Source organism: Pholis gunnellus, assembly GCF_910591455.1.
Source record: "Pholis gunnellus genome assembly, chromosome: 12".
Lineage (NCBI taxonomy): Eukaryota > Metazoa > Chordata > Actinopteri > Perciformes > Pholidae > Pholis > Pholis gunnellus.
The window spans coordinates 18,611,805-18,624,194 of record NC_136539.1 but is presented as its reverse complement, the minus strand read 5'-3'; the positions used below and the strand labels follow the sequence as shown (position 1 = coordinate 18,624,194).

The 12,390-nt window shown below is 42.4% G+C and overlaps 1 protein-coding gene across 3 annotated transcripts in view; it reads right to left on the bottom strand.

Annotated features, from left to right (window-relative positions):
- Positions 1–5,746: 5,746 nt before the first annotated feature.
- The window catches only part of myo1b (myosin IB), a 56,851-nt gene continuing 50,207 nt past the window's right edge, over positions 5,747–12,390 (bottom strand). Inside the window, exons 24-32 of one of the 3 annotated variants that reach the window (XM_079170716.1) lie at positions 12,194–12,280; positions 11,345–11,431; positions 9,978–10,052; positions 9,708–9,842; positions 9,351–9,457; positions 9,115–9,247; positions 8,563–8,715; positions 8,076–8,206; positions 5,747–7,971 (exon numbers count right to left, since the gene is read on the bottom strand). In XM_079170716.1, coding sequence (XP_079026842.1) covers positions 7,839–7,971; positions 8,076–8,206; positions 8,563–8,715; positions 9,115–9,247; positions 9,351–9,457; positions 9,708–9,842; positions 9,978–10,052; positions 11,345–11,431; positions 12,194–12,280 — 1,041 coding nt within the window. In that variant the 3' untranslated portion in view covers positions 5,747–7,838. The remainder of the gene's footprint in view (positions 7,972–8,075; positions 8,207–8,562; positions 8,716–9,114; positions 9,248–9,350; positions 9,458–9,707; positions 9,843–9,977; positions 10,053–11,344; positions 11,432–12,193; positions 12,281–12,390) is intronic. The other 2 variants (XM_079170714.1, XM_079170715.1) reach the window with 2 other exon arrangements.

Here is a 12,390-nt window from a genome sequence, read left to right as displayed (position 1 = left end):
GTGCATGTGATAGAATCTGAATTGTAAGTCGCTAAATGACTGTAATGTAAGAATAGGTGGCCTTGGGGCTTTTGGAAAAGGGATAAACCTGATTACATTAAAGCTTCACAAATTCTAACTTTTATTTAGTCTTGCTTCTCTTCAACACAACTAGATGTAATGATGGCATAAGGAGCAGGGAGAAGAGAGCGGTAGAAAGCAAAGAAGAAGGTGATGAGACGAGGAATAGGATATCGTCGTACAATGAACTCCAATGAAAACAAAAGCTAGTCGCGTGACTCGTTTGTCATTCGCTATTCGCGTTAGTACCATTAGTCACGTGAGTCGCTAGTCAGTCAAGTGAACATCAACTGAATCCTTTTCCTAAACCTACATTTTTAGTTTATTTCGAAAAGACACGATGCATGTAGGGTACAACACGTCTTAGTTAGGTTTAGGAAAAGAGCATTGTTGCTGCTAACTTCAATGACTAGCGACTCACATCACTACTGGGTGACTAACAACACTAATGACTCACGTGACTAACAACTCAGGTGACAAAATGTCAACGTTGACTTTTCATTTGGTATGGGACGTGAACGCCGGTCTCCTGGACAAAAGTACTGTGTTTGTGTAACCCAGCACCTCTCCAAAGCATTATGCTTCAGCGCACTCTCTTCCCATAGTATTGCGGGAGCATTTACAGTGGAGTAACTTGAAAGTTGTATGAGGCATTGAGGCCCAATCACTGAATTGGGCCTCAATGCGTTGATCTCCAATGCAGAGGGGCACTGACGAAACAGAAATATTTCATGAGTTGGGAGTGAGAATGGGTTAAAACATCCTAAATTCACATATCTGGGATGGTGAGCAGATATATACACACTCACACACACACACACAAGCTCGTGCTCGCCTGTGCTCCTTCCTAATGTCTGTAAATGAGCAGCTAATGATGTGTGTGCAGCTATTTGCTTATCCATATCAGTTCCGCAGCTGCTTGTGTTCACACGTACATGCAGACATACACACTGACGCAAACACACACAGATCCAATCACTTTTGTTGGTGCAATGATGATTGAGCATAAAGATAGCGATGATTTATTATTTGACTTCTTCAAACTTAGTGCTGCAAGTGTCCCTTCTGCAAAAAAATGTGTACTTACTTACTAACCAAGACAGAAGGACAGAGTAATTTGAGTGGGCACTTTGGTGCTTAAAGATTTAATTGTTGGCAGATGTCTATTTTTCACTTGACTTAAAGCAGGCAATGGCCATTTAGAGTAGCTTATAATCACAGTGATTATAATGCATTATAACAGTGATTTTAATGCATTGTATAATATATTATTATTATATTATTATAAGAGTATTGTCCCATGGCACTCTCTGTAGATGTGTTGAAATTCAAAACATCATTTTTAACACATCCCTTCCTAGAGTGAATAGGAATTATGATACATGATACTTAAATGTCTAAGCGACCAGCAACTCTGAAGTATTATTATACTCGACGTTATAAGTCTTATAAAATGCTTTAGAATGAGTTATGACTGTTGTTAGAAAGCATTACAAATATTTATGAGTGGTTATAACTTTAATGATGCTGTTATAAGCAGATTATAAGTATGTTTATGATGCATTATGGACATGGGTGTCATAGAAAGTGTTACCAACCTTTGTTTTCTTTTGGCAACAATAAACATTTGGTTGTGTTCAACTCACAGCTATATTCTCACATTTCGTATATGTGTATATATAATATCAGATTGCTAAAGTGATCACTTCTTGCTTCGCCCATGTTCACCTATATCCCCAGATGGTGCAGCAGAAGCCCCTTTTTTCCCTCTCCATTCTTAACTCTCCTCCTCCCTCCATTCTTGCCTATTGACGTGATAATGGCTACAAATTGATGAAGCCATTGAGTGTGCTGGTGACACGAGGGTGAGTGGGGACACAAACTCTCCACCACCCAGTAACACTCATTAATCAGACCTTTTCCAGCCCCCGTCCCTCCCTCCAGACTGCCTGACACACTGCCAGGGGCAGTAATGTAATACTATGTGTCTGTCCCCATCTCTGGGTGTCCCTCCCCGTCTGCCTTTATTTCTACCTCATTTCTGTATTCTTCTTCTCTGGGTCTGTCAGTGCAGATTCAGAATAAAGAGAGTGAAATCGAAAAAATGATGCTTCCGGGGAACTCTGAGAAGCTAAAACTCTATTGTTGTTGTAAGAAACGAGAGACATAAAGACTAAAATGATATGCTCTTCAGCCCTTTAAAGAAATGACCAAGATGTTATGTTCACCTACTGTTGCAGTGTTTAAAAAAGTCATGGTTCAAGGCAAAAAAGAAGAAGGTGAGAAGAACACAAAAAATGACCTTGTTCACCTTATTATCCCACATGGAAGGTACACAAAATTAATTTTCACCAAACGACAGACAGCCTGTTCCAGGTTTTGATGGGTGGTTTCATTTAAATCTCAGCATAGATTTATGTCAAAGTAAATCAGCAGCCTGGTGGCCACTGTGTTGATCTCTACATCCTAAACTCCCTCACTCAATAATTAAATCAGCCTTGGCGCTGGGACAGCTCAATACAGTCAATACGGTTAACTAACCTCCAGCACACATGGGATGTGCTATCTGCCTTGCAAAAAACCCCAATTTTCACAGTGTGAGTGAGTGAGAAAGTATATTGATCTTTCGTGAAAATGAATGACATTCTTGCTATTGTGGAGCTGATGTTTGTGCTAAAAATCTAATTGAGCAGTGAGCTGACTACAAACAGCATCAGATCGTTTGAGAGCAGCCCGAGAAATGCTTCGGATGTCCCCGGAGAAGTATTGCCACGAGGCACAAAATATGCTTTTTGAATTGCAACACTTAAATCACATCATGGCAATATCTCATGGTCCTATATTTTATGTAGAAAGGAGGTTACTCAAGACTTCATCTCTAATAATATGCCACATAAAATTTATGGCAGAAAGAAAGAAAGGTTGGGTGAAGGAGAAAGATGGGAGGAAGAGAGGGCTGGATGTTGAATTTAGAGATTCATTAGTTCACGCTGAACTTTGATCGTATTGACTCTTGACGGCAGTAAATTCAGGACTTGGGAAAAACCCATGGCAATCAACAAGGGGCATTAAAATGGCAGCTTCCTTGGTTTAATGCTATTTGGTTTATTTGGGTCTCCTTGGTGACCCTACAGTTCAAACCTGCGGTCACAATTAACATAGTTCTAGTTGTGCATTTTCACTGTTGTATTTTGGGGGAGGTAATAATGTCCAGCCAGCAAGTGGCCTTCTTCAAACACCGGTCCGTTGCCTCCAGAAGAAAAGCGAGTCAAACATGCAAACTTAAGAGCCTCCTCTAGTAAGCCTGATGAGAAACTAATCAATGCGATAATGTTAATCCATGGACTCTTTGAGAAGATATCACAGCAACATCAAATACTTCTCAATGAAATTGACAAAAGCAAGATCTTAACAGTTTTATTAACTCCTTGACCAACTATCAGAGGAGCCGGACATTTCCTCCGTTCAGTCTGAAAGTCAGTGTTTCCCGAGGGAAGTTATTGTTGGCCCCACATGCTGAATTTGACTGGCCCCTATAGTGTCTGTGCTGTAACTACACAAATGCAACACATTCCAGCGGCACTGCCATTATTCGGGAGCAATGAATGCTTTAAAAATATTATTTTTGATACATAATTAAGAGAACAAGCTGTTTCCTAAACCAAAAAGATGATTATTTATTTTAGCAGGAATAGGACCAGCTTCACTCCAGTCACCTCATGGTGACCTGTTTACAGTGTTCCTGTTGGAGGTTTGGTAACTTGCCTGTGCTAAAACTGAGTCGACTTTACAAAGTTGTCAAGCTGGCATCCAAAATATCAAATAGCATTCAGCCTATTCAGACATATCTTCAAAGAGACCTGCTGTATGCTACAGCTGCAGGAAAACAGCAGTTTATCAGAGACAACACTCTTTCAGGCCACTGTTTACTGCTACCGTCAGGTAAGCACCATCCCCACAAAAGCAGCTTTTATCCTCAGGCAATTACTTCAGGGACGAGTAGGAGTAGTCACAGTGTATTATTATCATGACTGCTTTCATTTATTTTACAAGAGAGAGAGAGAGAGAGAGAGAGAGAGAGCACCCTACAGCAGCACAACAGTCTATGGCAGCTGATAAGCTCTATGAAACATGAGACATTTATTTTGAAAATCGTTGAAACAATGTTGCTTTATTCAGGAAAACATTTGTACAATGTTTTGGTATTATAATAGCAAAATGATAGGCTATCATTACAAAACGATGGAGTATACCAACTTACTACAGACATGCTTAAATTCATAGTCCTAAATGTTGCTTAACAAGTTAAATCCAGTAAACCATGCTGAAGAGAAGAGTATGTCCCATTGGCTTCATAACACATTGATTTAGAATAAGCATCGCAGATTGACTTAATGTGCTGAACTTGCTCTTTCTGCAGGTCAACTATCATCAGTATTCTTCGTGTACATTTCGAGAACATATATATATATTTATTTTCCAGAGTGAATTGAGTCAGTGAATTGCAAACAGGAAGAACTTGTAACAACTCTGTGGTTTATACATGATCCTAGTATAAAGTCATAAGTATATAAACTAACTTATAAGCAGAACAAATGTTTGTGTGATCTTTCATTTAATAAAGTTTCACATATCAGCAAATAGGCTTCACTTAGGACAACTTCTCTGTTGTGTATCCTACTCCAGCGCCCTCTGTCTTTATCATTGTAGTGCCACTTAGAATCCATGGGATGTCACCAAAGACTACCCTTTCTCAAAAGCAGTGTGGGTCTGCCTTCCATTCACTGTCACTCTGTGAGCTGGTGCAACATGTTCACCATTCAGTAGAATATGTACATCATTATGATGGGTCACATATAAAACTCAATTGTATGATCGAAGTGGCAGAATCAGTAGCCATCAAATCTAAGATATCTAAATATTTGTTAGGAATTAGTACAGGATATTAAAAACGATACTAGATGACACAACTCCTTATTTTTCTGTGATTCGTCTGGTGCAACAACAAGCACCTCCTGCCCGGTTGGGCTGATTTGACGCAGATCTGCATCCCTGTTTGAACGCAACAGGTTTAGCAGGATATGGAATTGTGTTCTGTACAATTCCAACTCCCACTGAGGGTTGAGTATCCACTGGGAGGCCGGGACTCCTCCTTCCTTTCCCAGCCTGCAAAGTGGTGGGAACCGGGTACCGGGTAGCCCAAAATGGTATGCTATTTTTACCACTCTGTGCTCAATCTGAGGGCTGCTCCCTGGAGACCTGTTGCCGGCAGCTCTCCGCAAGCCGCGGAATTTAACCCTAAGACAGCTCTCTCCAGATGTGATGGAAAACATCTGGCCAGCTGCTTGACTACAAGGCCTGGCCGCCCAGCCTCAATGCTAGTAACCCCCCCACAGAACTTTTCAGTCCCAGCAAACCCCCTGTTGATACGGCTGATAAATAGCAACCAAGGCCCTCACAGGAATGTGAAATTCAATAATCCGATGAACCGAAGGCTGATTTCTGCCTGCACACCGAGGGTTTAATGAAAAGACTGTTCAACAGCCATTGCGCATCCTGCTGTATTCCTTTAAGGTCAGGTGTGTCATTCAAGAGTCGCTGTGGATGATGACAAAGTAGCATTGCCGGTATAAATGGTTACCAACAAAATAACAAAACGTGTCACAGAATCCCAGAATGACATTTATTACAGATTTTTATTTAATTTAAAAAAAAGATTACTTGTAAATGTTACACTGAGTTCTACTGAAACATTTCCATGTTGTGTCTATCGGCACAGGTTAACATTAGGCACACAAGAATGCAGACATCATTTCGCAGCGCTAGCCATTGTTCAAATACAAAACAGAGAAGAGGGAGAGGAAGAGGTCACCTTAGCGGAACATTCAAACTGTGCAGTGCCAACGAAGAAAATACATCAAAACTGGCAGTCAGCTTGATCGTTCCTATGTGAGGGACAACGACAACTGATTTCTCAAGTCCCCGTGTCGTGTGCGACCTTAAAAAATACAATAAAAAAGACGTACAAACCCAGACATCCTGGATTGCAAATCACGACGAGACCAAGTTTGGCTGAGTTACTCCCTCACAGTCACCAGAGAAACATCTGGTGGACAATCAACGTCACATAACCCACTACCAGTACATCCAAATAAAGATTATATAGTCAACATACCTGAAAATATAGCACTCTAAACGCTTCTTTGACAACCGATTTTGGCTTGCGCGTAAATATGTGTACCAAATTTGTACATGAGCGTACTAGAAGGTGTAACTGGTCGGTTTCTTCAGAAACATCAATGACTATGGTCATATGCGCTTAATATTTGGTCTTTACCCTTGAAAAATAAACATTAGGTCAGAGCGGGTCAAGCACTACAATAGAGTTCAAGCTGCAGTGGCAAGAACAGCCATTTCACAAACACAGCAATTCAAATTGGGATACTACAGAAACCCGTTGTCCATGCCGGGGCTACAGCCTACAGAGCCTATGTACAGCTAAAGGGCGACTGCTAAGGGTTAGCGAGACAAAAGCATTTATTTTATTGCACACAACAGAAAAGATCAATAAGCAAGGGATTTGCTTTGCACCAGAGAACGCTTTGGATCTGGTGAAGACATTATGATGGGTAGATACCTTTCCCTTCTCGTGGTCGAGTACTTTTCCTTCCACTAGAATGTCTGTATTGCATTTGTCAACATCTTTAAATCGCGTCTCTCAAAAAGCGAGAGTCTCCTTTGACTCATACATGACAACCTATGAGTTAAGGATATGAATTCAGTTTACAATGAAAAGGAAATAAAGCTTGAAAATGATTATGAATTGTACTTTGCTTGTGGAGGAATTTAAAGATGATCACAGGTGTAGTGCTGTCAAAACTTACAAGAAATTGCCACCACAGGTCGATATAAGATCCCCCTATTCAAACATTCTTGGCAAGCATGCTGTGAAGAACAAGGTACATCAGCTGCGTGGTTTTCTATGTTTGTATTTGTACACCGGTACGTGACAAGTCATGGGACCTGTTCAATGGCACATACAGGAGGATACAAAAGTGGTTTTACAATTATCTAGCAAATTACATTTGACTTCTTAACTGCCCACTGTTCCAGAGAAAATATATTTATATAGAAAATAAAACAACATACAATCAAATTCTTTCTCAGCTCATCCTCTCTTTTGGTTACACCGAGGTGAAAACAAGTGCAGTATTTAAAGTTCTTCAGAGGATCTAAATCTAGACAGGCCGAGCCCCAAAAGTTCCCAGTTCATCTAAAGTTTTCTAAGCCATCTGCTTAAAGCCAGAGACGCTTAAAAATGGATGAGTCAGGGCCAGTTGAGGCTGGAGCTTGTCACAAAGTTCTTATAATGACATTTTCTCTGAAGAATAATTCAACATACAGGCAGAACAATCTTTATCAACATTGCCACTGGTATACAGAAGTTTCTTGTGATATTTTTTTCATCCATTTTCAACTCTTTACCCCAGTTTTACAAAACACCAGTGACATCCTTTAACCAAACTTCTGTGGCATGCATCCCCAGAGAAGGGTTTTTCTTTGCCAGAAAAAGTGGCACATGGTTACATCTACAGTGGTGCTAGAGTAAATCTGATAAGAAGAGACTGAAGGAAAAAACAACACCACAACAAGCAAAATAACTGCACTCATTCGGAGGCTCAGTGTGGGCACTGGGGTGATGGTTCTTCCGACCAGAGGTTCGGAGTGGGTGGTGGTTTCGTTGTTCAGTCGTCCCTAAACCTGGCGAGGGAGCTGCGCTATGATGTTGTGGGCACCGACACCTCCAGCAGACGGTTGTTCTTGCGCTTGCAGGACACACTGTTGCCGTTCTTGGGGGCTCCCTGGATGAATTTCACGCACACTTTGTCGTGCTTGAACTGCACCAGAAACCTGGCGACACAGAAAACATTAGCACGTCATTAAACATCATCCAGGTGGAGGGCGACTCGCGTCCTTCGAACCAGAATAAACCAGATTCAACTCGGCTATCTTACTCGTCTGAGATGTCGATGTTGAGCTGCTCGCTGTCTGCAGCCGTGGCCCCGGTGCGGTGGAGTTTGGTGATGATCTCGATCAGATGTTCACTGCTGAGCAAGAAGTCTCCTTTGATGGCCGAGGCTGACCCCTGAAGCAAAATGGCAGCATGAAAAAAACACACTTATTTGTAATCATATACTTCGATGTGACCCACCATCATTTAAACAAACAGCATCATTTAATTTGGGTAAATTTACTTCAGTTCAGAAGTTCGACACATTACTGCGGGCTTACTTCCACTGTGTACAAAAGTGCTGTCTAGTGTAACTTTTAACTTTAGTTTCTATAAATATCTTAATACTAGTGCTCATTGTTGACTGCCGTGTCACAACTTGTGTGTCTCTGCAGGCCATACAGGGATAGTTGGACACTGGATGATGATGAGAAGATTGATACTGAATCCTCTCTGCCCTAAATCTACACATCAAAACAGATCTGCCTCACCTCTTTGAGTTTGAGAGCAAAGAAGCCGTCACTCTGCGTGCTGACAGAAACACTGGTGAGGTCCGGCAGGGGAACGCTGGCCTTCACCTGGCCGGTCTTCTGGTCAGCCAGCACGACGCTGTTTTTAGTCAGCAGGAAGATTCGAGCCGTGCCCTGCAGACAAGAGCAGAGACCGTCCGTCATTCTTACAGCAAATTGCACAGAACAAAATGTCTTCTTAGCCGTCTTTTCTAAGCCTCCATCTGATCTTGAAACTGGGACAGGGTTAAGCGTAAAACATAATACCCGTGTCCCGACACGTCTGCTATCGGCTGGAACAAAAATGATGATCGCTGTTATGATGTCAAAACATATCAGATTGCTGAACAGCGGGGTGAAATACCCATCAAAACAACTTAATGGTGTTGCGCTCCACACGGCCTGTGTGGAAAAGTGGAGCCAAACTCTAAACAGCAGAGTCACGATGTAATCGCAGCTTACATTTTGGCTTTAACAATCCATTTAGCTTGTATAGGGAGCTGAACATACTGTAGCCAGAGGGATCTTTCTTACCTTGCCATTGGCCCTGTTAATCTTGTTGACCACGTCAGCCAGCAGAACCTTCTCATCCACAGCGCTGTTGAGTTTCTGATATTTGGGGTTCTTGCTGATCTCCAAGTAGTCGCCTTTGAAGGGCTGGCTCACGCTGAAACAAATACATTCCCATTACATGCAGCATGAGAGGTCTGACACTTTGTGTTTACCGGGAAATGAAGAGAGAGCACTCTGCCCCAGTGCATTTCAGGTACCTGCTCGGGTAGAGAGCCTTTTTATCTTTGAAGATCTCACTGGCCTCCAGCTTCTCCTCATAAACTGCCTTTGTCTCCTCCGTGAATTGGCTCCTGTACTTCTTGCACTTAACACACAAAACAACAACAGTTCAAATGAGGGTTGCTGTATTACATTTGAAATATTCTGTATTGCCTATACAATGGTTTCCATTTTCAAGTTTCTAGTTTGTTCTGTGGATTGGTCTTGGCTCGCAATTTGTTGAATGCTTGAATAGGGTTGATGGCTGACTTCATTCACCTAGTCTCCCGTCTACCAGGTGTGCGTTAGATAATATTTGACAGAAGAAGAATTAAATATGGGTGAAGGGGACAAACCCTCCAGTGATGGAAGATTCTCCGCATCTCTGTGTGGACTCCATCCAGAAAGCGGTAAGGCCTGGCAGGCCAGCTCTTGTCTATGGGCGACATGGAGGGTACGGTGCTCTTCATGCCCAGCAAGTATTTTTGAATCTGGACAAATGGACACAAATGCAGGTTAACAACATTCTAGCAAATATTAACAAAGAAAATACCCCTTTGATCACGCAAAGGAACACAATTATCTACGCATTTATTCCAGCAAGCAAATATTCAAGTCTCACTTACAATTCTCTGGATGGTGAAGTCATAGATCTTCTTGCCTGCATTTGCCCTGAAGAATTTTCTGTACTCTCTGCGGACCTTTTACAGCGATAGAGGAAAGAGTAAACAAACTGTCAATCACCTCCTGTCGCCCATTAGTTTGATGTGAAGCAGGACAGAAAAGGAATACACTGATAGGACGATGACAGTATACACACATAGCACACTAGAACAGACGTTTGGTTAGTCACAAACAATGAACACCTGGAACAGACAATGTCAACTCCAAACTGCTGGAATTAATTCAAATTATGATTACGGAATTTTTAAATTCCTGAAAAGCCAATGATGGTTGTGACAGATGACCTTCAGGCTGACCTTAATTGCACAAATGGAGTTGTGAACAGGTGCATTGTGGTCAATAAACACAATGAAAAGATTAACACTGCAACAAATGACCAGTGTGACGACAGTTATTCTGGTAAAAAAAACAGAGAGGCACGCAACAGAGAAGCACCACAAACGAGGACACGTGCACACTTTACACACCTAAAGACAAAGAAATAACAAGTGAAACAAATACTGTTGGGTACACAAAGCGATGCTGCTTTATATCAGGTTAGCTGCACAGATGCAGAGGAAGCAAACAGGGGGAGACATTTAGAAAAGAACAGATCAGAGAGAGAGAGACAGACAGCCTCTGCCATGTCAGTCAGGCTCTGTTGGTTTAAATCTTTAGCATTAAAAAAAACAAAAGAGGAAAATAGCAGCTGTCCCTAAATAATGAGCTCAAATGTATCTAAAACTATGGAATAATGGGAGGAAGCCAACCTTAAAGTAGCTTGTCACATGTCACACTTGTCTTGAGTAACCACGGCCTGGTTTCATTGTTTCAAATGCAACTTTTCAATGCTTTGGGCGCCTCAAATGAACTGGAAATATATTTACGGGGTAGACTGGATATATTTTGTCTTTTGAATTAGGTGGACTTCCCCTTTAAGATGAGATCACAGTAGAACAAATCTTTGCTCTTGTAATCTTTGTGGAACTACTATATGTTGCAGTGGTGTAGCATAATTCACTGTTGAATATGCATTAAACCAAATATTTTACTGTTTCGACGGTGGGATTTGCAACAAAAGTTGATGCAATATATCCGCCAATAACCATGTGTAACCACTCATGTTCCAATGTGCTTAACCTCTGGGGTCTTTGCATCGAAAGCTGCAGAGTCTAAAACAATCCCATTACGGATAACTTGTAAACACAGCACTAGATTGGCTTCCTGTAGAAGTGTGCATATAGCAGATGGTCGAGGAGGATGAAGAGGGTCAAGGTTGATGAGTAGATGGCAGACTTGGCAACGGCTGCGCCGTGGGGCTGGTAGGTACCTTGAGTCCCTGCCAGTAGGCCCAAATCACAGCGACCGCATGCTTACGCCTGGCCTCTTCCTTCAGTCTCCTCAACTCCCTGCGAGCCTGTTCAGGGGGTGGGCGGGAAGAGAACGGGAACAAATGAAGCAAGAGAAAGAAGAGGGAGACACGGTTTTGCCTGAGGTCAGCAAACATCAAATACACACACACGCACACACACACACACACACACACTGCACACCAGCCCTGTGTGACCATGGGGAGTCTGCAAAAGTACAGCTCTACTGCTCCAGAAACAAATATGACACACTTTTATCGGGGGAACTTCTGTAACAGAAACAGACTTTGTGCTATTTAGTGGAATTTTGACAGCAACAGGAGGAAAGCAAAAGTCACACCTCGGGCAACAAAGGTCATCTCAAAAAGGATCAAAACAGCTCCCTCTAAAAAAAAGACAAACAGCACTGCGATGCAAAGAGTAAACATGCATTGACTACACAAGGAGGAAAGAAGTCATGCAGAGGGCAGGCAGCGTGCACTGGTGAGGCATGGACCTTGGAGGAAGAAACTGAAAACACACGCAAAACATGACATGTCTGTCCCTGAAGTGTGTGTGTGTGTATGTGTGTGTTTTCACTGTCAGTAAGACACTTCAGAGTTCGGTGGACGAGTGGATATGTGAGAGGGCGTATGCTAAACTAACTTACATCGTACATGAAATGTTTAGAATGGGTTAAGCATGATGAATATGAGGATGACGGGCATGTTGAAGTTCTTTCTGGGGGGGGGGGGAGGATGGGAGGGGGGAGGATGGGACGATGGAGGCGGCAAGTCACGGCAAGACAAGTCAACAGGCTTCCCAAATACCTTGGTGCCCTGCCAGCCGGCCCAAATGACCGATACGGCATGTTTATTCCTCGCCTCCTCCTTCAGCTGACGCAGCTCTCTCCGGGCCTGATGAAAAGCGGTGGCAGTTGCGGGGGAGGTTAATTTGAGTGACAATCAAAACCGTACTCATCCCAGGGGGAGGTACCGAGTAGGTGTGAAAGAATCATTATGAGGAG